Raw genomic sequence first — 27,191 nt, forward strand, 5'->3', positions numbered from 1 at the left:
TAACATTTAAACATAAAAGAGTAAATAAAATAAAAAAAGTGTGAAGGTACATTAAGTGCATTTAAAATCCATGACAAATAATTGATCAAACACTGCCTTTGGCAAACAAACAATAATAGAATGTCTACATTGTAGAGTTTATGTCAGAGTACAGAGTCCATTGCAAGGTTCTATGGGACAGCACTCTGTCCGATGTCCTTCCTTCTGCAGCCAGTCTACAGCAATGTCTCCATCTTGTTTGGTAGTCGCAGATGAAGCAAGATGGTATGCCCCATTAATGATTGAATTTGACTGGTCTGCTGTGTAGATCGGTACAATGTTGAACATGATGAAACCAAGGGTAATCACCACAAAAGACACAATATACAGGCCTGAGAACTGTGAGAAATGAGGGAGAGTTAGAGTTAGCAGTTTCTAGAGTACAACCAGAAACTATACTTAGCAGAGACGGGTAACTTCTATTAAAATTAATGGGAGAAATTGCAACGTCAAATGGTCACCAACAGTCAACAGATGTAGAAAGGAAGTCCTGCCTTCAGGTAAAAGAGCCAATCACTTTTTAGATACAGACATCGCCTGTCAATAAACTCGAGCAGGCGCATTAGCTATTCAAGATGGGAAAGTTTTCTTTTCAGTGTAATCTGAGATAAAGAAGCGCAATTTATGATACCAATGTAGTCCTATATGATATAATGATATTAATAGGATTAGCAATAAATTCCTTCTAAAGTATCTTTAATTTCATTAACTTTTGGAGTTTTATACTTATTCCAAGGTCCCTTTTCGGTTTAGAGGATGATCCAATTCTTTTAGAATTTAAACCTCTATGTGGCAATGGAAAGAGGAGCACTCAATTTCTCCCGACAGCAGTCAGATTTTACTACTGACTTGAAATATGTTCTTTGATCGTAATCTTGGCCAACCATTTTGGAGATTTTCCCATTCAAGTAGATAGGAGCTGCACTGACATGCCACTTGTTTACATAGAAAAATAGCTCCCCATGAGCATTCCAAAGATGACCACTGAGTGAACCGACTTTGCTAAAAAGACTTTGGTGCAACTACCATACAAATGCACAGTGGGCGAGATATACACTCACCTAAAGGATTATTAGGAACACCATACTAATACTGTGTTTGACCCCCTTTCGCCTTCAGAACTGCCTTAATTCTACCTGGCATTGATTCAACAAGGTGCTGAAAGCATTCTTTAGAAATGTTGGCCCATATTGATAGGATAGCATCTTGCAGTTGATAGAGATTTGTGGGATGCACATCCAGGGCATGAAGCTCCCGTTCCACCACATCCCAAAGATGCTCTATTGGGTTGAGATCTAGTGACTGTGGGGGCCATTTTAGTACAGTGAACTCATTGTCATGTTCAAGAAACAAATTTGAAATGATTCGAGCTTTGTGACATGGTGCATTATCCTGCTGGAAGTAGCCATCAGAGGATGGGTTCATGGTGGCCATAAAGGGATGGACATGGTCAGAAACAATGCTCAGGTAGGCCGTGGCATTTAAACGATGCCCAATTGGCACTAAGGGGCCTAAAGTGTGCCAAGAAAACATCCCCCACACCATTACACCACCACCACCAGCCTGCACAGTGGTAACAAGGCATGATGGATCCATGTTCTCATTCTGTTTACGCCAAATTCTGACTCTACCATCTGAATGTCTCAACAGAAATCGAGACTCATCAGACCAGGCAACATTTTTCCAGTCTTCAACTGTCCAATTTTGGTGAGCTCTTGCAAATTGTAGCCTCTTTTTCCTATTTGTAGTGGAGATGAGTGGTACCCGGTGGGGTCTTCTGCTGTTGTAGCCCATCCGCCTCAAGGTTGTGCGTGTTGTGGCTTCACAAATGCTTTGCTGCATACCTTGGTTGTAACGAGTGGTTATTTCAGGCAAAGTTGCTCTTCTATCAGCTTGAATCAGTCGGCCCATTCTCCTCTGACCTCTAGCATCAACAAGGCATTTTCAGCCCACAGGACTGCCGCACACTGGATGTTTTTCCCTTTTCACACCATTCTTTGTAAACCCTAGAAATGGTTGTGCGTGAAAATCCCAGTAACTGAGCAGACTGTGAAATACTCAGACCGGCCCGTCTGGCACCAACAACCATGCCACGCTCAAAATTGCTTAAATCACCTTTCTTTCCCATTCTGACATTCAGTTTGGAGTTCAGGAGATTGTCTTGACCAGGACCACACCCCTAAATGCATTGAAGCAACTGCCATGTGATTGGTTGATTAGATAATTGCATTAATGAGAAATTGAACAGGTGTTCCTAATAATCCTTTAGGTGAGTGTATATATATAAAAAATATAAACATGCTCAAACCATTTCATTAAATGTATACATCCCATGTAAAGCAAATATTTCACAAAAATATCAAGAATTTGTGCAACCATTTAAAATGTTAAAACACACCTGTAGTTACCATTTGCTAAGGGTCCCATTTACACCTGATCTTAAGATTCTTCTAGGATGATCCGATCACATGTGGTCAGTAGAGACACATCACTATTTATACCTGGTCACTAAATGCGTCTCCTTCGACCACTTGTTCAGATTTGGAGGGGAGATTCTCTGATTTCATGACAACATACCTGTACATCAATCACTATGCTACTGTGCAACTGCATGACACTAAAGCACAATAAAGTCAGAAAAGACAAATAAAACGCAAAAAGAAAAACAGTGCGCTGTTTCTCCCAGATGCATCTATGCACAAACGCAAAATATCAAAATGAATTATCCATTATTTTGGTGGATTTTATGCTTCAAACTGAGCTTCAGAAGTGTGTGCTTGTCATCTGTGTCCCTCCATGTTGATATCAGACACACTGAAGAAGAGCTGTGAAATGCTCGAGTTTATGTATACGCTTTTTCAAAAGCAAAAATCAAAACATATAATGCTGCAGCGGTTGACTAACAGGTGACGGATGGTGCTTCACTTCTGTCCAGGATGCATTCAGGATGAATAGCATTTACAGATGTGGTCTCACCATTTTTACTACCTTTGTATATGTTTTCTTTGATCTGATCTCAAACATTTTAAACCCCATTTAGACCGGTATTTAGGGCTGACCACTTGTGATCGGATCACCCAAAATGCATCTTAATACCAGGTGTAAAGATGCTTGTGACAGATATTTGAAGATTTTAAAATACATTTTTGTCCTATTAAATGTATTGATCCTCTGAAATAAAATCTTTCTACTCACATTGAAGAGAAAGAGGAACATGCCACAGAAGAGACTGAAGAGGTCGGCAGTCAGTAAGGAGAGGTTTACTGCTGTGGCACTCGTCATCTTCACCACTACAGGCATGAAACTGTACAGCCCATACATGCACAGGGTATAAGCAGCAAAGAGCATGCCTAAAAAAAACATTTAGTTTACATCACAGATGAAGAGTTCTTGAACTATTCAATAGGTGTGTGACTTGAGGACTTTTTTCCCCCATCTTACATTCAACTCCATTACTAACTGAAATAAAATGTTTAACATTTGCATTTATAGGCAGAGTGAATTATGGTTTTACCATTTTATAACAACTTTAATTAAAAAAAGAACAATTCAAAACCTAAAGTAACTTACATATTCTGCAGTCCCAACTGATGGCAGGTATAGCTTTGTATTCAAATATAGCCCTAAAAAATTTAAACAATATATTAAAACAGCAAATCAATAAGATCACCATTACTCATGATTTAAATCTGTCCTTGGCTGCAATGTTGCACCATGACTTGTTGAAAGTTGTATTTACTGGCAAGATTGCAAGAGCAACAACTGTTATGTTTAGCTTCTTTTCTAAAACACTGAATTTTAGCATACACCAATCAGCCACAACATTAAAACCACCTGCCTAATATTGTGTAGGTCCCCCTCGTGCCGCCAAAAGAGTGCCAACCCACATCTCAGAAATGCTATTCTTCTCACCACAATTGTACATAGCAGTTATCCAAGTTACCATTTGGAGTAAATTCTAGAAACTGTTGTGTGTGAAAATCCCATGAGATCTGCATTTACAGAAATACTCAAACCAGCCCATCTGGCACCAACAATGATGCCACATCCAAATCACTAAGATAATGATGGTTGACGTGAACATTAACTGAAGCTCCTGACCCATGTCTGAATGATTTTATGCACTGCTGCCACACGATTGGCTTCTTAGATAATCGCATGGACGATTGTTGGTGCCAGATGGGCTGGTTTGAGTATTTCTGCAACTGCTGGTCTCGGATTCAGATTGTCATGCACAACAGTCTCTAGAATTTACTCAGAATGGTGCCAAAAACAAAAAACATCCAGTGAGAGTCAGTTCTGCGGATGGAAATGCGTTGAATGGCCAGACTGGTTCGAACTGACAAAGTCTACGGTAACTCGGATAACTGCTCTGTACAATTGTGGTGAGAAGTATAGAATCTCAGAATGTTGGTACCGTTACGGCAGCACGAGGGGGACCTGCACAATATTAGGCAGGTGGTTTTTATGTTGTGGCTGATCGGTGTATAATGGATCTTTGCTGAATGATTCCTTAACTGTTAACTAGGACGAATGGCAAAGCGGTTTCAACATATGCCCTCTCCTTTTCAAAAGCAAGGTCTTCTCATTGCGCTTCATCTAAGCAATTGTGAAACAGAATGAGAACAATGAGATGTATGAGAGGCTTACATCTGCACACTGCTGATGATGGTGCCAAACAGTCCCATCATGCCCAAGAACTCCACCCTACTCAGATTTTTCACTGTGTATTCCTGACAGAGATTAGACAGAGCATACAGAGCAGCACTGACCAACACTAATCCATCCCCCAAGAATACATTACTACCTGCAATGAAAGGGAGCAAGATATCATGTCAAATCAAGAACTATTTATATGCAAGAGAAAGACTGTAGTTTGTCTATTGCTTGAATAAAGTCAAACTTGTGTAAATGATGAAACCCTCATCTACCCTCCCCTTTCACTTTCTTCTTTGGAAACAGAAGTAAAAGACTACTGTATGGGGAAAATAAGTAATGAAAAACAAATATTATATATATTATATATCAATAAATAAATAAATAAATAAAACACTAATGGTCAAAAGTTTTGAAACACTTGACTGAAATGTTTCTCATGATCTTAAAAATCTTTTGATCTGAAGGCGTATGCTTAAATGTTTGAAATTAGTTTTGTAGACAAAAATATATTTGTGCCACCATATTAATTTATTTAAATATAAAACTAAAATTAAATAATAAAAAAAAGGTTTTAAAATAAATAAAAATAATAAAGAAAAGCAGCCAATAAGTGCCCAACATAGATGGGAACTTCTTCAATTCTGTTTAAAAAGCAGGGTGATACCTCAAGACGTTGTTTGAGAAAATGTCAAGAGTACATGTCTGTAAACTCTAGGCAAAGGGTGACTACATTGAAGATGCTAAAACATAACAGTTTTGATTTATTTTGGATTTTGTTCAGTCACAACATAATTCTAATAGTTCCATTTATATTGTTTTGATGACTTTACTATTATTCTAAAATGTGAAAAAAAAAATTATAATAAAGAATATTTCAAAACTGTTGACCAGTAGTGTGTGTGTATATAAAGTATAATGTAGAAGGTAAATGCATGTTTACATTTATTATAGGAGCAATGATTTATTTACGAAGTATTAACTTAATACTAATTAAGGTAAGTATATACTTGAGCCTTGATCTCTTCCAGCCAGAAGATCTGCTCCCACCATTGCCCCAACCCCAAGCAAGCACACAGCCACAGCTACAAAATGCGAAGTCCTATAGCGAGTCTTCAAGAAGATCCATGAGAGCACCATCAGAACTGGGATTACAAAGCAGTCCAGCAGCTACAACACACAACAGTTCAACTTAGGCTATATTGGGACAAAAGGTAACAATACTGCAGCAATATATGAACTCTCCTAAAACAGAGAATTGATTTATGGGATGCACCGATTCTGATCAGATTTTGATACATGAAATCTCAGCATCGTCCGATACTGATCCGATACCAGTGTTGTTGTTTTTTTCAAACCCAGTTTAGAATATCTATACCTCACTCTGTGAGAGTAACTGGGTGTAATCTTTTATGTGTCAAGAAGCACAAACCTTTAACTACACATCATTTCAATATGAATGCTTAGACTTTTAAGAAAAACTTTATTGTTAACTTGTCTACTGGATAATGTAGCAGCAAAATTAACAGTAATTCCAATAAAAGTCTTATGTAGAAAAGAAGGCAGTTTTCTTGGTACAAACTCTTCAATCTGTATCTGGACAATAAATTATTCAGATCTCTTTTTTGTTCACTTTAGTTGTAAGATATCAGTCCAATTTTCATTCACACGGTTATTTTTTGGAACCCAGTCAATTCAAATATTGTTGTAATTTGTAAACTAATAATAATAATAATAATAATGATAATAATAATACATTATTATTATTATTTTAATTGACTTTTAAAATGTTATATTATAAGAGTAATATATTTCTGTCATGCACCTTTAACTTTAAAACCTTCAAGCTTTTATTTTGACAGTCGGAAAACTCCAGGAAGTCCTGCAATGACTCCTGCACACTATAAGACTTTCAAAGACGTCAGATCGTGTTACTATTCGTATTACACAACTGTCTGTCTTGTCAGCATTTTCAAGTTACACGAGGAATCGGCGACAGGGGTGAACACATTACAAAACATTTCACTATTGACGAATCCCCGACGACTCTGCCTGGACTCTAAATTACGTTTCACAACAGAGTACACACGAGAAGTGATACGAGATACGACAACAAAAGCATTATCATATGTTATGCATTTCAGAATATCATGTGTAGGTTTTTAATGGCATCATATATTTAATTGGTTACAATATGAAAAAGTACCTCCAACTGAAAAATCTACCGATTTGCCTACCTGACTGTCTAAGAAAATTGGCAATTTCTCTCCAACTCATCTCTTTCTCCACCTTGTTGTGGTACAGTTCAGAGGAAACATCAAATAGGCACTGATGCTCCTGCCAATGTTCCACAAATTTTTCCTCCATTTCTTCATCCAATCAGACTTTCTTGATAACGCAGCCATAATAGCTGATGTTCTGTTGCAGGTACATCTATTGCCACTTTCAGTGGGACTATTCCCACTGAAAATTCCTGTGCCCCTTTTCTTGCTCTCTCATTGGCTGTAGGTCAACACTGCAGTTGTATTCAGTCAAAACATATTTCACATTTTGGAATCGCAGACAGATCCAGATATTTAACATGCTAGATATCTCGCTGACATCAGCAACACGTCTGCGCTTCTCTCAGATTGTGTCTTTGATAGTTCACACATCGCGTTCTTCGCTCACGGGAGCGAGCTCCGATTTGCCTTTGTTTGCGATCTCCACAAAACTGTCAGCGAATTAAAATGGGGCTTAAAATCGTGAAGTGTAAACTCGGCATAAGTGTCTGTGTGGTCTAGTTCATAATAGTTTATTTAGCTTCTTATTCAAAATCAGGTGAAATTCTCCTCCGGTGCCATTCTCAATGCATGTTATATGTGAACCGTACTATGGAGCTTCTACATCTGAGATTTTGTTTGTGTGTGGCACTCACGTAGTGCACCACTCTGAGGGCAGTGAGCACATCAACGTATGCATGTGCAATGTATGTGTGTCAACAGAGCCATGTCATTCACTAACGGGCTACACGTGCATACCATTTATTTACTTATCAAACATAGCCTTTTGGGATTACTTTAATTTTGTCTTTATGGTTCTTTTGTCATTTTTGGAGCTTGACAGTACTGAACATGAATAAAACACACTGTATCGGATCAGTGCATCCTGACATTGCTGACACCAGAAAACTTCAGATAAAGCTACCAACAATACCTTCAGTATCCTTACCTGTATACTTGTAAGGGTAGTGAACTGGTATGCCTTCACAACTGTGTAGTTGGCTTCCACATCCGCAAAAGCCACCAGTAAATACTTCCACCACTTTGTTTTTAGAATTGGAAAAATATTGCTTTCCCCTACGTTGAGAAAATATGGGATTAGTCTTTGCTGTGAACAGCAAAAGATGGGCCAAATCTAGACAGAGCTATGCCATTGTGACTGGAAAAGTAACAAGATTTTGTAATTAATACATTTTAATTTTACATATTGGTTAGACAACCTACCTTTCCTGAAGGCCAGGGCTAAAGTATAGGTGAGCAGCAGCAGGGTGTAATTGAGGAAGCTTTGCAGCATTGGTGTCCCTACGCCAGCATCTGCCAGAAACTGACAAGTGACTGCTGTCCCACATATCAACATGGACAGGGCTTGACCCATTGCAATAGTTTTGAAGAGCTGCCTGGAAGTACAATAAGCAGGTTACTCTGAAATCTTCAAATGTGCTGCTGTGCCACAAAGTGGGTTGCTAATAAGTGCTCCATTAAGGAGTAGTAGTATTTTTGGTGTTTATTGCCATATCAGCATCAAAGGCTATTTCATGGCAAGTACAAGTTGTAATCAAACAATCAATAAATACCGTAAACTGCATAAAAATAGAAGAAATACATAAACATGTTCAAAGAAAAAAAATCTATATTAGACTGTTTTAAATTGTATTTGTGATAAAAATTCTAAACATGTTCCTGGTGACACTACACAACAAATCCTTCAAAATATTGTCTGAAAATAAATGTTGTCTAATTACATTAAAAGCAGAACAGTCCAAAAGAATGCTTCACAAAGAGACATTTTGGTGGTTCCTCACCCTTCAATACTCCATTAATGTGTAAATATTTGCAACTTTTTCTACCTCAGGTAATCAACCAAGGTTTTTTCCCACATGAAACCTATAATGTAAAAAATTCAAAAACTTTCAGGTTCACCATTTAATAACTGAGAGACATCTTAAACATCATACCATGTAAACACATCTTTCAATGTGAGATTCTGTGGACCACAACAGAACCTGCCCCAGCAGCTGAGAGCTCTCAAGCTTCCACATTTAGAGGAGTCCTGTTCAGCTTCACGATCCATATTTTACACACACAGCCCTGGAATATTCAGAGAAAGCATAGAGAACACCTAATATAAATGCACAGGATTAAATATTGGGTCACATCTAGAACATCTAGTAATAACTAAAGGAGGCGATAATCTTAATCTCTTCAGGAATTTATGCCCAATAATGCTGACTTCAGTGGGACCTTTAGCCTGGACTTTAGCCTGTTTATAACTTTTACAAAAGTAATTACTTGAAATAATATTATAAAAAATTACAGACTTACTTATCAAATAATTATTTGACTTTCTTTTTTTGTATAAATGCCACAAACAAACATAGATATAAAACCTCATATAAAATATCTACATGTACATGCTCCAAAAATGTGCTGACATGCATATTACATAAGCAACAATGACAAAAACATAGACAAAATCATGAAAATTACTTATATTTACAAAAAACACTGTATCCGCAAAGCAACCAGCATTGTGGACGACCCCACACACCCCTCACACAAACTCTTCACCCTCATGCCGTCTGGCAAGAGGTACCGAAGCATTCGGGCCCTCACGGCCAGACTGTGTAACAGCCTCTTCCCCCAAGCCATCAGACTCCTCAATACTCAAGAGACTGGTTTGACACACACGTGTCCTGAGTTGCACTTTAATTAGTGTCACTTTATACCTGTCTGCTACCTCAATAACTGCTATGTGCATAGAACACTATCTCAAAGTATGTTATGTTTACGTTTTTAGAAACGGTCATCTTTTTGCATTACTGTGTACTGGTCGGCGCTGCACTGTCTCTCACTGTGCCGTCCTGTACATTGTCCGAAATTGCTTGTAGTGTCTCCGTACTTTGCACATGTTTGCACGTGCACATATACATATATATATATATATATATATACAGTGAGGAAAATAAGTATTTGAACACCCTGCTATTTTGCAAGTTCTCCCACTTAGAAAACATGGAGGGGTCTAAAATTGTCATCGTAGGTGCATGTCCACTGTGAGAGACATAATCTAAAAAAAAAAATCCAGAAATCACAATGTATGATTTTTTAACTATTTATTTGTATGATACAGCTGCAAATAAGTATTTGAACACCTGTCTATCAGCTAGAATTCTGACCCTCAAAGACCTGTTAGTCTGCCTTTAAAATGTCCACCTCCACTCCATTTATTATCCTAAATTAGATGCACCTATTTGAGGTCATTAGGTGCATAAAGACACCTGTCCACCCCATACAATCAGTAAGAATCCAACTACTAACATGACCAAGACCAAAGAGCTGTCCAAAGACACTAGAGACAAAATTGTACACCTCCACAAGGCTGGAAAGGGCTACGGGAAATGCCAAGCAGCTTGGTGAAAAAAGGTCCACTGTTGGAGCAATCATTAGAAAATGGAAGGAGCTAAACATGACTGTCAATCTCCCTCGGACTGGGGCTCCATGCAAGATCTCACCTCGTGGGGTCTCAATGATCCTAAGAAAGGTGAGAAATCAGCCCAGAACTACACGGGAGGAGCTGGTCAATGACCTGAAAAGAGCTGGGACCACCGTTTCCAAGGTTACTGTTGGTAATACACTAAGACGTCATGGTTTGAAATCATGCATGGCACGGAAGGTTCCCCTGCTTAAACCAGCACATGTCAAGGCCCGTCTTAAGTTTGCCAATGACCATTTGGATGATTCAGAGGAGTCATGGGAGAAAGTCATGTGGTCAGATGAGACCAAAATATAACTTTTTGGTCATAATTCCACTAACCGTGTTTGGAGGAAGAAGAATGATGAGTACCATCCCAAGAACACCATCCCTACTGTGAAGCATGGGGGTGGTAGCATCATGCTTTGGGGGTGTTTTTCTGCACATGGGACAGGGCTGACTGCACTGTATTAAGGAGAGGATGACCGGGGCCATGTATTGTGAGATTTTGGGGAACAACCTCCTTCCCTCAGTTAGAGCATTGAAGATGGGTCGAGGCTGCGTCTTCCAACATGACAATGACCCGAAGCACACAGCCAGGATAACCAAGGAGTGGCTCTGTAAGAAGCATATCAAGGTTCTGGCGTGGCCTAGCCAGTCTCCAGACCTATACCCAATAGAGAATCTTTGGAGGGAGCTCAAACTCCGTGTTTCTCAGCGACAGCCCAGAAACCTGACTGATCTAGAGAAGATCTGTGTGGAGGAGTGGGCCAAAATCCCTCCTGCAGTGTGTGCAAACCTGGTGAAAAACTACAGGAAACGTTTGACCTCTGTAATTGCAAACAAAGGCTACTGTACCAAATATTAACATTGATTTTCTCAGGTGTTCAAATACTTATTTGCAGCTGTATCATACAAATAAATAGTTAAAAAATCATACATTGTGATTTCTGGATTTTTTTTTTAGATTATGTCTCTCACAGTGGACATGCACCTACGATGACAATTTCAGACCCCTCCATGATTTCTAAGTGGGAGAACTTGCAAAATAGCAGGGTGTTCAAATACTTATTTTCCTCACTGTATATACACACACATACATACACACATACATATTTTATTTAGTCTGTGTAGTCTCATGTGGTTCTGTGTTTGTCCTATGTTGTTTTTATGTAGCACCATGGTCCTGGAGGAACATTGTCTCATTTCGCTGTGTACTGTACTAACTGTATATGGTTGAAACGACACTTGACTTATAAATTTACTCACCCTAAGGCCATCCCAGATGCGTATGACTTTCTTCGGCAAAACACAAACAAAGATTTATTTGTAGAATTTTTCAGCTCTGTTTGTTCATTCAATGAAAGGGAATGGTGGCCAGAACACTGCATATCTTAAAAGCACATAAAGGCAGTAATAAAAAGTAATGACTCCAGTGGTTCAATCTATATTTTCAGAAGTCAAGTAGGTGTAATAGTAGGTGTGCATTCAAATCAAAGCAAATAAATATTTGAGTCCTTTTTTACAATACACTCACCGAGCACTTAATTAAAAAACCCTATATACCTATTTATTCATTTGGTTATCTAACCAGCCAATCATGTGGCAGCAGTGCAATGCATAAAATCATGCAAATATGGGCCTGGAGCTTTGGTTAATATTCACATCAAACATTAGAATGGGGGAAAATGTGATCTCAGTGATTTAGACTGTGACATGATTGTTGGTGCCAGATGGGCTGGTTTGAGTATTTTCTGTAACTGCAAATCTCCTGGGATTGTGATGGACAACAGTCTCTAGAGTTTACTCAAATATAGAGATAGATATAGGTTAAATGTGTGGAAAATTCTGTAAACGTAATGGTGTTTACTGATGCAGACTGCATCCGAGAAGCTGTGATTGTGTTGCACTAGTACTGAAGCGTCGTTTGTCTGTACACAGGTGGCGACCTGTCAGGCACACGTTTTGCAACAATTGCTTGATTTCAGAAATCTATACTGATTCCATTGAAAGTATTTGGGGTTGTAGTCAATATACGCTTCATAACTTGTTAGCGTAAAGAAAGCAGACTCATTAATCTTAGTCCATTCTAAAGAGTTAGTCATGCAGCTCAGCTAAACAAAAATACGTCACGTGGTGTATACAAGTAAAAGGCTGAATAAAACCAAGATAATTACCTGAAAATAATGTCCGTATCCATAGCTTCTGAACAGTCTTAGAAACAACAAACAGACATTTTAGCATAAACATCTAGACACAGACTCGTCTTTCAATCAAAATTCAAAAGTAAAAACGTGGACGCTTAGTCAACTTAAAGTCCCGCCCATTTTATTTTGTACAGCCAATCGGAGCTAAATTTTACTTCCTCTTTATTCAAAATGTGACCAATGGCAGAAATGCATTCTGTTGTCAACTGTAGACGCAAATTGTGCGCAACTATTGAGTATTTGGGCGCTGATTTGATTTTGCGGTAACGGACTACATTTATTATAAAGATAAATTGTTTTGCAATTGCGCTAAACGTTAAATCGAGCCGAGTATACTGCGCCTAGAGGGGCAGCTGGTATCATCACGTCACTGGCTCCAGTTTGTTAATGTACTTACAGCTGATAAGATTCAGAAATCGTCTCGCCACAATTATGTCCTGACGCACGCATGTGTCGTTCTGCATCTGTTTAGCAATCATGCAGATATCAGAATCATGGTGATAACTGGAGAACAGTGAGACGTAAACCTCAAAGGCAGGACAGTTTGTGTGACACAATTTGAAAAACGTTAATCACACTCGTCTGGCTGCTTTGAAAAGTATTTGAATATGCTTAATTATATATTTATTTAAATATATGCATAAACAGCTCCTTTGATTTGGCAATTTATAGTAAGTGCTGCTGATGCGGTCGGTCGCATTGTTCCCTGGCAACCAAACCTCCTCAAACATCGCGAGACTGCGCGGGGAATAAGTTAAAGAAACATGGCGACGTCTCATTTATTGAAGGTAGGAGGTACCTAAATGTAAGAATATTCAGCATCTTATGCGTCTCATTTCATGTTATGACAGCGGTCCTGTGACTCAGTCACTACCCACTTCTAATTAGATCGCTAAACGCCACGCGTTCAAGTAAAAGGTTCGCGTTGTTAAATTAAGATAGGGAGGTTTATGCTTTTTATGTTTGGTGGCTCAGAGAGCTCTATCCTAGTATGTCTCCTCACAGCACAATCACGAAACTTACTGCTATCGTCAGTCTGCATTGTATGGATCATGTGAATGCAAAATAAATAAATAAAAAACATTTTGCATGGCGCAGATTTATTATTTTGCAACCGAAAGTTTAAAATGTAAGCGCTATCACAGCCTGCATTTGTGCACCTCTGGCATTTGTTTAAATTGACCTGATGTCTCTAATAAGAACTATTTTTATCAATCAATGTTTCACCATTCTTGAGCCTGTGAAATTGTGGAGTACCGTCAGTTACGGTTTTGTTTAGAAATGTGCCATAATTTAAAGCAGTCCAAGTGGTTTCTTGAGTTTCTGTTCTATAAATACTTTAAGCCCAAAACATATTTTAATTTCTGAGGTTTTCTCCTCTTTTTCTCAGAATAAAGGTTCCCTGCAGTTTGAAGACAAATGGGATTTGATGAGACCAATTGTTTTGAAGTTACTCCGCCAGGAGTCAGTTACTAAGCAGCAGTGGTTTGATTTGTTCTCGTAAGTTGTCTTCTATGTGGAATGGTCTGTAGCAAACTTAAAGGGAAAGTTCACCCAAAAAATGAAAATCCTCTCATCATTTATTCACCCTCATGCTATCCTAGATATTCTTTCTTTTGCTGAACACAAATTAAGAATATTTCATCTCTGTTGGTCCTCGCAATTCAAGTGTATGGTGGCCAAAACTTTGAAGCTCCAAATAGCAGATAAAGGAAGCATAAAAGTAATCCATAAGACTCCAGTGGTTAAATGAATGTCTTTAGAAGCGATATGATAGGTCTGGGTGACAAACAGATCAATATTTAAGTACTTTCTTTTTTTTTTTTTTTTTTTTTTACTATAAATCTCCAAATTCCCTTTTACATTAATCTTCTTTGTATTTTTGGCAATGTGCATTCTTCTTGCATATCAACACCTACTGGGCAGGGAGGAGAATTTATTGTAAAAAAAGGACTCACCCACACCTATAACCACTGGAGGCGTATGGATTACTTTTTATGCTGATTTTTGGAGATTCAAAGTGCTGTCCATCATTCAGCTGGATTGTATGGACCTACAGAGCTGAAATATTCTTCTAAAAATCTTTGTTTGTCTTCCAACAGAAGAAATAAAGTCACACATCTGGGATGGCATAAGGGTGAGTAAATAGTGAGAATTTCTATTTTTGGGTGAACTATTCCTTTAACTCACAAAGATTTATTGATTGATTTATTTTTTCTAAACTGGACAAGCTTTTTGGGTTGGATGGTCAACAATAGAAACTAGCACTTAGACTTTTAAACTGAAAGCTATTTTGTTAAACATTAAGTACAGTCAGATTTAAGGCTATAACTGATATTTATATCAGAAGTTCATTAGACATCTGGAGACATATGGATGTACACTACTATGTTCTTCTTGCAGAGACGTCCATGCGGTTTGTTTATGGGATGATAAAGGCCCGGCAAAAATTCACCAGGCACTGAAAGATGACATTCTTGATTTTATCAAGCAAGCACAGGCAGTATGTGTGCCAATTTCACACATTATGTATTATCTTTACAAAGTATGATGGTTTTAAAAGGCAATAAAATGAAATGTATGAATGACTTTTACCTCCTGTTAACCTGAAGCTTCCATGTTGAAGGTGACCATTCTCTAAATCCTACACTTCAAACTCTCTGGTTTATTTCAGAGAGTACTCAGTCATCAGGACGACACTGCCTTGCTTAAAGCCTACATTGTGGAGTGGAGAAAGTTCTTCACGCAGTGTGATATTCTGCCTAAGCCATTCTGCAAGTTGGAGATCACACTGCTGGGCAACCAGGGGTCCAATAAAAAGTCCAATGTTGAAGAAAGTATTGTTAGAAAGGTGAGTGACAATTGATTCCACATTTACCTTATATTTCACACCACAAATGTCTTGTTACTGATTTGAAAAGTGTACTTTAGACCAAAAAAAAGAAAAGTGAAACGCACACCAGCAAAGCTCCCAGAAAAAGGATTTTTAATAGGTAAGTTAAGTCACTTACCTATTAACAATCCTATTTATGGTAGCTTTGCAGGTGTGCATTTCCTTTTTTTTTATACTTTTGGATTATTATTTTTGGGATTCTGCACACTATTAGCTTTTGACTTGGATGTGCGTCACTTTTTGTATTTTTTGTCTACTTTATATTTTATACCACACATCATTGAAAGGCTTTATTTTATAACAATGGAAGCATAATGTCAATTTATTCATAAATTTTGGTGGTTTGTCGATGGATTTTGTATTTAGCTTATGCTAGACACATGGAACGAGTCTATATTCTGCAATATAAAGAACCGGCTCCAGGACAGTGCCATGAAGCTGGTCCATGCAGAGCGATTAGGAGAAGCTTTCGATTCCCAGCTTGTCATCGGAGTGCGGGAGTCATATGGTAAAGAAAAAAAGAGAGCTAAAGAGACGTTTTAATGTTCATATTGCATTCAGCAGAGCTTCTTGGATGGCATCCAAATTGACCCCTCCTGGTGTTCATGCCTGTTTCCTGCTCTTCTTGCAGTGAACTTGTGTTCCAATACTGATGACAAGCTCCAGATCTATAGAGAGAATTTTGAGAAGGCATATCTGGATTCTACAGAGAGGTTCTATAAGACACAAGCACCTTCTTATCTGCAACAAAATGGCGTTCAAAACTATATGAAATATGTGAGTGTCACTGTATCTCAGGATGGGTTTTATATGTTACATGGAAACAGTCCCATTACAGTGTAAGAATTTTTGGACTTAATGTAGTCTTCCATTTTTGCTTTTTAAATAATTAGTTCAGCCAAATTCTGTAATTTACTCACCTTCGACTTCTGCGCTATATTCCAAGACTTTTAAAGCCATATGATCAATTTGCGTAATGAACAGAAGTCGTTATTAGGTTTGATCTCACTGCGTCATGATCAGTTGTTATCAGGGTTCCCACGGATTCTTAAAAAGTCTTAAAATTAAAGAAAAAAGCAAGGTCATAAAAAGTCTCAAATATCTTAAATGATACAACAAAAGTCTTAATTTTTATTTAAAGAGGTCTTAAATTGGGAGGCGGAAAGACATGATATTGTGTTGATGAAATATGACAATGTTTAGTTGCAATTGTTTCATATTGTAATATGTTGTAGATTAGTATAGGAGTGCACATTTTATATCCTTTATTTGTTTGAACCAGCAGCTGGAAGCAGCCCATACATTTCAAAATAAGAGTCCCTGGTGTATTTCAAAGTTAAAGTGCCTTTAGAGTTAAAAGTTCCACGCTATGAATCAAATCCCCCCTGTGCATAAGATGTTGGTCATGGAAAATTTTTAAACAGTTTTATAGGCCTGTAAAAGTTATGGAATATACTACAAATGTTTGTAGTGAATGCACAATTTTCTACTTATGCTGTATTCTAAATATTTCGGCTGTATACAGTTTTTTGCTCTTGTATTGACCAACACTTGCTCACAGGTCATAGTTTCTCTTTATTTCTGTGCAAATTATTCTTTTGGTAATGTATTTTCCTCAGTGAATCAGTTTAATCAGTTCACAAACTGATTTTAATGATTGATCGGTGACTCCATATCTGTTATTTTTCACCTTCAACTTGTGCGATATATTACAAGTCTTCTGAAACATACTATAGACTTGCTTTCAGAACAGACCAAAATGTAAGTCATTATTCACAGAAAATCAGGCTTGATGTCAGTGTGCCATGACCGCTCGTAATTTACAATTATGTGCCACGTGATTCATTACGGCACAGCAAAATTGAACATGCGGAAATGTGAATGAGATATGACAGTGGATAAGGTGAATAATGATTACATTTGCCTACTTCTACATCACCATTCTACACATTCTTCAAAATTTCTCCTTTTCTGTTCCACTGAAGAAAAATGTGAGGGAATGATGACATCACTTTTAGCTTTTCCATGTCTTACAATATTTGAGAGTTGTTCATCCCAGGTTGTGCATTTGATTGACAGGCAGATGGCAAATTAAGAGAAGAGGAGAAACGTGCCCTTCGATATCTGGAAACCAGACGTGAATGCAACTCCGTCCAGGCAGTAAGTATAAGTAACCCTCAAAGCTCTTAAATTCTAGCATCCTCTGTTCTTTCCACCAAAAAGGCTTCAAAACAAGAGCCTGTGGTGCCACCTTGTTAAATAATTCACAGAATGTAGTTTGTTTGTCTTTGTCCTCACATACTAATGTCGGGTGCTCAGGTTTTGCCTTTTGTGTTCATACAGCTAATGGAGTGTTGTGTGAATGCACTGGTGACATCATTTAAAGAGACAATCCTGGCCGAGTGTCCAGGAATGATCAAGCGGAACGAGACCGAGAGTGAGTACGGCAGGAGCTCTGGCACCAAAGGCTCAGCAAGTTCAGGTTGGCACTGGGATCACAGTTCTGAATCACACACCCATCCAACCATCTGTGTGTTTATATGTCAATCATCCACCATCAGTCCACCAACCCATTTCTCATGTGAAGTCTGGAATTAAAACAGCAGACAACTGTTGGATGTAAAGTGAGGGAAATCACTATTTTTGTGTTGTGTTTTTACACAAGGAATACTTCAGTTTTACTTGAAAAGAATACATTTGCATTTCATGGAAAAAATTTGGAAATTACTAAAGTGAATTATATAATTTGTTTAATGCAAGTCATGAAATTTAATAAAATCTTTTTTGTGTTTTTTATTTTTTGTTTTGTTTTATACATTTGCACACAAAAATGAAGCCAAAGCGGATTTGAAGAAAATATAAAACTAAAACAATGTTAGTGTTGGCTGGGAAAGTAATAAAAAGCTCAAAAGGGCTTATACAAATGACAAAAAGCTAAACCAAAAAAGAAAAGGCAAAAGGAATGAGGAAAGAAATCATACCAATCAAACAAATTAAAAAGAAAAGTAGTTTTGGTATTGATGAAGAGTTATTGCGAAACAAGAAACTTTTTGAGCATTTTTTTAAGCAAATGATGAATTGTAATTCTTTAAGTACAGAGGCAAACAGTTCCAAAGACACTGCTCTATATATGAAGTTCCAAACTGACCAAGAGATGTCCTGAAAAAAACAGTATCAAGGTTTTCTGAAAAATATGTTTTTGGAAGAAAAGTCTTGGACATTTTGTAGTGAATATACCATTTTCTTGTTATGTTGTTCTCTAAAATATTTCAGCTTGCAAACCAGAGTTTTGTTTGATTTATGAGCAAATCATACTTTTAAGTTGGTTCTTTTCAATGAATTAGTCGAGTCGTTTCATAAGCTGGTTTAAATGATTGATCAGTGAATCAGTCTGAATCACAGTCCTTATCCAGTAATCACAAGTGACTGAAAAGTTCACTGAAAAGGCATGAAAATTAATTGTTTAAAAAGTAGTAGGAGTGTGATTACATTGGTAATTTATTAAGTTATTAAAGTGTGTTCTGCTGTTGGTGTGTGTGCGTGTGTGTTCTGCAGAGTTGCACCTCATGTTCTCACTCATGGACAAAGTGCCCAGTGGCATTGAGCCTATGCTGAAGGACCTAGAGGATCACATCATGAGCGCAGGTCTGGCTGATATGGTGGCCTCAGCAGAGACCATTACTACTGTGAGTAGCAACAGTAGCTGCTTAAATGTATAGTTCACTCAAAAATGAAAATTCTCTCATCATTTACTCACCCTCATGACATCCCAGTTGTGTCTGACTTTCTTTCATCTGCTGAAAATAAACAAAGACTTTTAGAAGAATATCTCTGCTCTGTAGGTCTATACAATGTAAGTGAATGGGTTCCAAAATTTTGAAGCTCTCATTTTGGGTGAACAATACCTTTTTTTTATGCCAGATATATCATGGATCCTGTACAGACTGTCATCATTTACTCAACCCCATGTTGTTCCAAACATGTATGAATTTCTTTCTTCAGTGAAACACAAAAGGAGAAATTATTAGGACTAAAGCTTTCAAGCTTCTAAAAAGGATGTAAAAGCAAAGTATCATAAAAGTACCATTCAATTTATATTCTACTGCAGTGTTTCCCAACCTTTTTTCTGCCACGGAACACTTTTTACAATTAAACAAATCCCATGACACATGTCTATCCCAATGTACCACATAACCATCATTGATTGTTTTCTTTTTCAAGAACTTCCATGTTTTCTGTCCATTTTAGTTACGCGTTGACTCGTAATGTTTGAAATTCGGCAATGCAAAAAAACGCAAGTCACGTTGGTACAGTGTATAATGAGATCAAGGGTGACAACCGTGCTAATTGGGTAATGAATAAAACAACAAATTTGCATCTTTTCTTATTTTTAGGTTTTTATTTATCTAATTATATATATGGCTCCAGACTAACATTTATGAGTGGTAGCACCGGTGTTAAATTCTACAAATGGTCACACCAGCACTTGAGTTGGTCGCACCAGTCCAACTAAAATAAAATTGGTGTTCTTTCATGGTTTCTTTACAGTCATTTGAAGACAAACAAAGCCTTTTTCTACAATCAGACAACATCAGAAAAGATTTTTCACAGAAGGAAAAGTTCTGTTTTATCCACAGTTTTAACTGTGGCATTTGCAATAAGATCATAGTAACCAAAAGTATAAGTAAAACCATGATTAGCAGTAACCATAAAACACATTATGGCAATTTTCGTAAGAAAAACACATCTAGAAATTAAATTGTATTCTCTCCCTATTATATTGATATAAGTTCATGGTATATATAATTTTTTAATATCTGCGATGTGTGGATTGAAACCTTACCATTTCTCTCTGTTCATTTAGCAGATTTCTCTTTTATTCCTTTTCAATGCTGTTTAGAATGTTGGGGCCATTTAATACAATTTCAAACTGGTTTAATCATGGACACTTTATGGGTTTTCATAGAGGTTTTAAACAAATAATCAATGCTGAATTTGCGACCCAGCTAGTGCTTCTCACAGCTCTGTTTATGATGATCTGCGCAGCTGAGCGCTCGAAACCGGTCCACGTGTAAATGCACCCTCTTGCAAATTTTAATATCACTGTTAGGAAAAATTATTGAAAAATTTGTCCGGAGCCCTGATTTATTTTGTGAAATCTGAACATTTTCCATGGCACACCTGACAATCTTTCACGGAAAGTTGGGAAACACTGTTCTACAGTATATATTTCAAGTCAGACAATAGCTTTGAATGAGGAATGGACTGATATTTAAGTGGTTATTCACTGATCATAGAGTTCTGTGCTATTTTTAAGCATTAAGCCATTTAGCCTCTGTGTGAGATATTATATTTATATATAATATATAAATATATATAATAGATATAATATTTAAATATTAAAAAATATTTAAATATTTTTACTTTTTTTGCAGGACTCAGAAAAATATGTTGAGCAGCTCCTCACATTGTTTAACCGCTTTAGTAAATTAGTTAAAGAAGCATTCCAAGATGACCCACGCTTCCTAACAGCCAGAGATAAAGTAAGTCTCCACCTTATCCTTTAAACCAAATCATTCTGTGGTTTTACATAAAATATGCATTTCTGTTACAGCAGAATGACTTTCTATATATATATATATATTTCATATTTTCATATCTACACAGGCATACAAAGCAGTGGTGAATGATGCTACAATATTTAAAATAGAGCTCCCTCTAAAACAGAAAGGGTAAGATGCTTCTATAAGAACATCTTATATACAGTTGATGTATCTTCTAAATATGCCCCACCTTGTTCTTGGTCAATTTTGGATTACTGTGCATGTTTACAAACTGTGTTATTTGTCATTTTATGCAGAGTGGGTTTGAAAACACAGCCAGAGTCCAAATGTCCAGAGCTCCTAGCCAACTACTGCGATATGCTCCTCAGAAAGACTCCATTAAGCAAGAAACTCACTTCAGAGGAGATTGAAGCTAAGCTTAAGGAAGTGGTAAGTAATTGAGTGGAGTATCAGTATTTTCTTGGGGGAATGCCAGGGGTCAAAATCAGTTGTGGTGTTAATTGCTCATTTTCATGTAATGATTACAGCTCTTGGTTCTGAAGTATGTTCAGAACAAAGACGTTTTCATGAGGTACCACAAAGCGCACTTAACCCGTAGACTCATCCTGGACATTTCTGCAGACAGTGAGATTGAAGAGAACATGGTAGAGTGGCTAAGGGTACGTTGTGCTTGAATACACTGAGGATGGTGCATGAAAGAATGATGGAATGTTTACATCTAATTTGTAGATCTCTTGATCTTTGTCTTTTTGCAGGAGGTTGGGATGCCTGCTGATTACGTGAACAAGCTGGCCAGAATGTTCCAGGACATCAAAGTATCAGAAGATTTAAATCAGTCATTCAAAGAAATGCACAAACACAACAAACTTGCATTACCAGGTCAGATATGCAACGTCATGGGCATTGTTTTACACTACACACAAAGTCTGGTCTTTAGGACTGACTGTCCACACTGTCATTTAAGCGTCAACACGATGCCTCTTGAAAGGGTGCAGAATTTAAGAATTAGCTCCCTTCCAATTCTTGAGGTGGAATTAGAATTGAATTGGCCACGCCCCACAGGAAGTTGAATTTACTGAATTACAATGCAAAGAAATTCAACAGTCTCACTATACAATTTCATTAGTTCAAGACACATTTTGTGACAAACTCTTACATTGTTATTTTTTTTACCAAGTATGCCAATTTATTTACTTATAGGTAGAAGACAATTTTTAGCTTAGACAAAACATTTCTCTCTTTGAAAAAATAAATAAAATTAACAACCATCAAATGATTTGGTTTTGCTGTAGAGCACCAGAAATGGTCCACCACATTGTTTTCAGATAACTTCATAGAAATAGATTAAAATATAAATCAAATATGAATATGAATCTGTTAATTTTTGAATATTGAGTAAATTGGAACATTCCTGGAAATGAAGTGTTCTTCTACCATAGTCCATAAAATTAGCATTTATTAAATATAGTGAGATCATGAAATCATTTTTATTATATTTATTATTGATTATTAATACTGTAAAATGTGATGTGTATGTAAAACTTTGTTGAAATTACGTTTGCATTGCTTTTTAAGTTGAATCTACAATTAACTGAACTTAAAATGTCAACCTGCCATTACTTTTACATATTAGCTGTGCATATTACATATTCATTTGATATATTTCAATTAAGTTAACTTTAAGTAGATTTCTTAAACCCTGTCAACGTAGTCCTATGACAACTACTTCCTTTATTTACATGGTTTTAAACTGTTCAATATTCTAAGCACCTGTTGCACATTGCTATATACATATACTGTATTTCATGTACAGTAGAGTGATGTGCTTGATGTGCTAAACAAAAATATCACATTTTACTCATCACATGAACACTTTTGAGAAAAAAAAACAAATAAGATGTTTTAAAATGGCACACACAGACCTCGACACAAGGTTACCAATCAACAAATTAATACATTTATTAGAGAAACAAACTCATCCTGTTACCTGCCATGACAACAAAATCAACAACAACAATGTAGCCATGCAAATGACCAAACAATGGAATGAGGTTACTCATGCCCCAGTGCATGCTGGGAAGAGGGCAAATGGTACTGAACCACATAATACATTTTGTGTAGGCCAATTTGAACTTAAATAAATGCATGAATTCAATTCAATGCTGTGCTTGTTGATTCGACAAAATATGTTGTAATAGAAAAGCTTGCATTCCTCAAAGCTGCTAAGCCCAAAAAAACTACAATAATCAAGTAAATCTTTCAATGTTTATTTTGGCATTGTTTACTTGATCTAAGAATTTTTTTACAGTGTTATGTTTCTGGAAATACCCCTTTTTGTTATGCATATGATGACATATTTTATGTTAAGCTAAAAAAAGCTCAAATGTATTATTAGTAAATACATTTAAAAGTAGTCAGATTTATTTTGAATTTCATTCCATTTAAATTCTACTTCAATTCAAATTGCAATTCTACATCCTTTTTTGCTACCTCAATTCAAAATTTATCCAAATTCAGAAATTGAATTGGAATTGAATTGGCATTCTTCATTCAATTCTGCCACTTGATTACATACTACTTTTAATCAGATTTTACCATTCAGACTGATTTTAAACCACAAATGGATGTGATTTTGATTTTAGTTTTTAAAGATTGGATTTCATGTGTTTGTTTGCTGTTCAGACTACAAATAGATATTAAAACCTTGAGTTGGATACACCAAACAAATTTGATTTTTGTATGTCTAGATTTGTAAATTAGACTTGTTTTATGTGTGTCTTGACACTACAGCTGACTCAGTCAACATTAAGATCCTGAATGCGGGAGCATGGTCTCGGAGTTCAGAGAAAGTGTTTGTATCTCTACCCTCTGAACTAGAGGACCTCATTCCTGAAGTCGAGGAGTTTTACAAGAAGAACCACAGTGGCAGAAAATTACACTGGCACCATCTGATGTCCAATGGCATAGTGAGTGGCAGCTTCTACCCTTTGTATAATAGCATGTTCTTCTTACTGTGAAACCTGGCCTTTGCTTTTGAGAATAATTTGTTCTCCGTGTTGTTTGACCTGTCACCATATAAGAGCACTGAACTCGGTTGCACGCCAGCCCTATTATTGGGAAATAAAATACTGTAAACTTTAATTCAAATGGCAGGATTCTTTCTTCACTATTTTGGATTCTTTCTCTATTTTGACATTTTATTTGGGGTCTGTCATGTAATGGGAAAAGGTAATGCTTGATCTCAACCTTTATATCACCTTTTCTATCTCTAGATCACATTCAAGAATGAAGTTGGACAATATGATTTAGAAGTCACAACATTCCAGTTAGCTGTGCTGTTTGCCTGGAACCAAAGGCCCAGAGAGAGGATCAGTTTTGAGAACCTGAAACTAGCCACAGAACTTCCAGATGCTGAGCTGCGCCGGACCCTCTGGGTAACAATTTACTGTTGCCTACTGTAACAGGAAGAACGTGCTCTGATCAAAGTCATCAAAGGGATCTGAAATGTAATATGGCATTGACTGATGATTATTAAATACTGCTGTCTAATCCTTTTGTTTTGTTTTCATTTATATGTAGTCCCTTGTAGCATTTCCCAAGCTAAAACGTCAGGTGCTTTCACATGATCCTGCGGTGTCTTCTCCAAAAGACTTTGCGGAAGGCACTCTGTTTTACATCAACCAAGAGTTTTCTTTAATGTAAGTCCACCTCATTGGTTGCATTTGATGCACAATAACAATATGTTAAAATGTGTTTTAATTAATTGAAATATATTTTCTTAAAAGGATAGTTTACCCAAAAATGAAAATTCTCTCATTGTTTACTCACCTTTATGCCATCCCAGATGTGTATGCTGCTGAACACAAATTAAGATTTTTAGAAGAATATTTCAGCTCTGTAGGTCCATACAATATAAGTGAATGGGTGCCAAAATGTTTACACTCCAAAAATCACATAAAGGCAGCATAAACGTTATCCATATGACACCAGTGGTTAAATCCATATCTTCTGAAGTAAAATTATGGGTGTGAGTGAGAAACGGATAAATACTTAAGTCCATTTTTAAGTCCAACTCCCTGCCTGGTAGGGGGCAGTATGCACAATGAATGTGAATCACCAAAAACACAAGAAGAAGAATGGGAAAATTAAAGTGGAGACTTACTGAGCAGGGAAGAGAATTTATAGTAACAATTAACTCACCCAAATCGCTTCTGGAGACATTGATTTTACCACTGTAGTCTTATGGATGACTTGTGTGATTTTTGGAGCTTCAAAATCTTGGCACCCATTCGTTTGCATTGTATGGACCAAAAGAGCTGAGCAATTCTTCTAAAAATCTAAATTCTAAATTATGAAAGAATTTTAATTTTTGGGTGAACTGTTCCTTTAAAATTTAGGCCACATCCACACTAATACATTTTTGCTTGAAAACCTATTGATTTTGCTACGTTTACGCCCCTCATTCACACTGGAATGGCATTTTCCTCCATCGAAATGCTCTCAAGCACAAAATACTTGTTCGATGATGCATAGCATGTCCATGTATTTTTTTAATCAACATTCTAGGTTCAAATTTATTTGAATGTGTTAGTGGCAGTGTATGTCTTAGGTCCTGTCATTTTATCATTATTATAATAATTTTTTTTTTGTTATTTATTACATTTTTGCCTTAACTAGTTCATTTTTAATGGTCCTGATGTGAGAACTATATATATTTTTAAGTGCACATATTCTGTGTATTGTCTCAATTATTTTAAGGACATAACAGCTGCATGGATATAAATCATAAAAGGCTGTTTAAAATGGTTTTAGAAGGAGTGTAGAATTTTACATCGCAGGACATGTCAGCTTCCCATAAACATGTCAGCTGTCCATATACAGTAAATAAAAGGAAAATTATAAATGAATAACATGTTGGATTACTATGTTATTCTTTTTGTTGCATGTTTTACCAGACCTTTGTTCAAATAAATGATTTCTTCTGCACAGAAAAAACTCAAAAGTCCAGAAAAGAGGGAAGATCAATTTGATTGGTCGATTACAACTCACCACAGAGAGAATGCGTGAAGAAGAGAATGATGGCATAGTGCAACTTAGGATATTACGCACACAGGTATAATATTACTGAATCTACTGCTGGCCACACGATCTTAGATTAATCATATTTTCACATACTGTACAGTGGACCCAAAATATATTTGGACATTTAAACCTCACTTATATGATATGTGTGAATGTCTTTGCATTATATAGCAAAATATCAATCAAGTGGCATCTATTTTTAAAGAAATAATATACCAGTTACAAATTTAAATAAAACAAGATTTATTTTAATAAAACAAATTATTTTGACACTTTCCGGTTGTCAAACCTTGTGGAACATTGTTAATGTGCCATACCTGTGGTTCTCTGCTAGGACTCGTAAGGGAAACTGACTTCAGGTTCAAATCATATTGAAACCAGATGGTTAAAAGTATTTGAAGAAAATGGCCAAGAAAAATAAAGTTAGTTTTGAGAAAAGCTGTAGCATCATTTATATAAAGATGCTACTCAGTTTGATATTTTGTATCCATTGCAATGACATTCAGGCATTTATAAGTGACCTTAGTAGTAGTATATGTTAGGTAAATCTGGACAGAAGCAGATCTCCGCTATGCTGACACACAGAATTAAACCTGAATTGTCACCAAGCTCCCCTTTCTCTCTGTGCAGGAAGCTATCATTCAGATCATGAAGATGAGGAAGAGGATCAGCAATGCCCAGCTGCAGACAGAGCTGGTGGAAATCCTGAAGAATATGTTTCTGCCCCAGAAGAAGATGATCAAAGAGCAGATAGAGTGGCTGATTGAACACAAGTACATCAAACGGGACGAGACGGACATTAACACGTTTATCTACATGGCATAGCTGACCACGCCCAGTACACTTTGGGATGTTTTTTAGACACTAGCTCTCCTTTGGAGAATTTCTGTTATGATTTCAGCTCGTTGCCCGGCCTGGCCTGCTGGGTGACTGGCTAGATATAACACAAAACACATCAAGCTGAGAATTGCTGACAAATTCCTGCCTCAAAACTATGAAATGAATAAAAACAAACTT

At 36.8% G+C, this 27,191-nt stretch overlaps 2 protein-coding genes across 3 annotated transcripts in view; one reads left to right on the forward strand and one right to left on the reverse strand.

Moving 5' to 3' along the window:
* The window catches only part of LOC127625355 (solute carrier family 35 member F2-like), a 13,973-nt gene extending 1,251 nt beyond the window's left edge, over nucleotides 1-12,722 (reverse strand). The window contains exons 1-9 of the mRNA XM_052100611.1: nucleotides 12,606-12,722; nucleotides 8,912-9,044; nucleotides 8,181-8,353; nucleotides 7,906-8,033; nucleotides 5,706-5,865; nucleotides 4,690-4,846; nucleotides 3,610-3,662; nucleotides 3,235-3,389; nucleotides 1-378 (exon numbers count right to left, since the gene is read on the reverse strand). The exon at nucleotides 1-378 is cut by the window's left edge and continues 1,251 nt beyond it. Coding sequence (XP_051956571.1) covers nucleotides 139-378; nucleotides 3,235-3,389; nucleotides 3,610-3,662; nucleotides 4,690-4,846; nucleotides 5,706-5,865; nucleotides 7,906-8,033; nucleotides 8,181-8,353; nucleotides 8,912-9,027 — 1,182 coding nt within the window. The 5' untranslated portion in view covers nucleotides 9,028-9,044; nucleotides 12,606-12,722 and the 3' untranslated portion in view covers nucleotides 1-138. The remainder of the gene's footprint in view (nucleotides 379-3,234; nucleotides 3,390-3,609; nucleotides 3,663-4,689; nucleotides 4,847-5,705; nucleotides 5,866-7,905; nucleotides 8,034-8,180; nucleotides 8,354-8,911; nucleotides 9,045-12,605) is intronic.
* Nucleotides 12,723-13,303: 581 nt separating this feature from the next.
* Nucleotides 13,304-27,191, forward strand: LOC127625347 (cullin-5-like). 2 transcript variants are annotated; one of them, XM_052100596.1, is made up of 19 exons: nucleotides 13,304-13,423; nucleotides 14,026-14,135; nucleotides 15,039-15,138; nucleotides 15,310-15,486; nucleotides 15,895-16,036; nucleotides 16,160-16,305; nucleotides 17,608-17,688; nucleotides 17,872-18,010; nucleotides 19,084-19,214; nucleotides 20,964-21,071; nucleotides 21,196-21,260; nucleotides 21,389-21,521; nucleotides 21,620-21,751; nucleotides 21,848-21,971; nucleotides 23,883-24,058; nucleotides 24,365-24,526; nucleotides 24,672-24,790; nucleotides 26,082-26,205; nucleotides 26,805-27,191. In XM_052100596.1, exons 1-19 carry the CDS (start codon nucleotides 13,400-13,402, stop codon nucleotides 26,997-26,999), a joined length of 2,388 nt encoding a protein of 795 aa, XP_051956556.1. In that variant the 5' UTR covers nucleotides 13,304-13,399; the 3' UTR covers nucleotides 27,000-27,191. The 2 variants fall into 2 exon arrangements, with proteins under 2 accessions (XP_051956556.1, XP_051956557.1); XM_052100597.1 differs by having other exon boundaries at nucleotides 13,408-13,440.

The sequence above is a fragment of the Xyrauchen texanus genome, chromosome 31, assembly GCF_025860055.1.
Source record: "Xyrauchen texanus isolate HMW12.3.18 chromosome 31, RBS_HiC_50CHRs, whole genome shotgun sequence".
Lineage (NCBI taxonomy): Eukaryota > Metazoa > Chordata > Actinopteri > Cypriniformes > Catostomidae > Xyrauchen > Xyrauchen texanus.

Excerpts from the sequence above, each read along its gene's own strand:
- LOC127625347 (XM_052100596.1), top strand. The coding sequence starts at position 13,400 with ATGGCGACGTCTCATTTATTGAAG. Across the intron at positions 21,072-21,195 it reads TCCTAACAGCCAGAGATAAA|GCATACAAAGCAGTGGTGAA; the intron begins GTAAGTCTCCAC and ends ATATCTACACAG. Across the intron at positions 26,206-26,804 it reads TTAGGATATTACGCACACAG|GAAGCTATCATTCAGATCAT; the intron begins GTATAATATTAC and ends CTCTCTGTGCAG.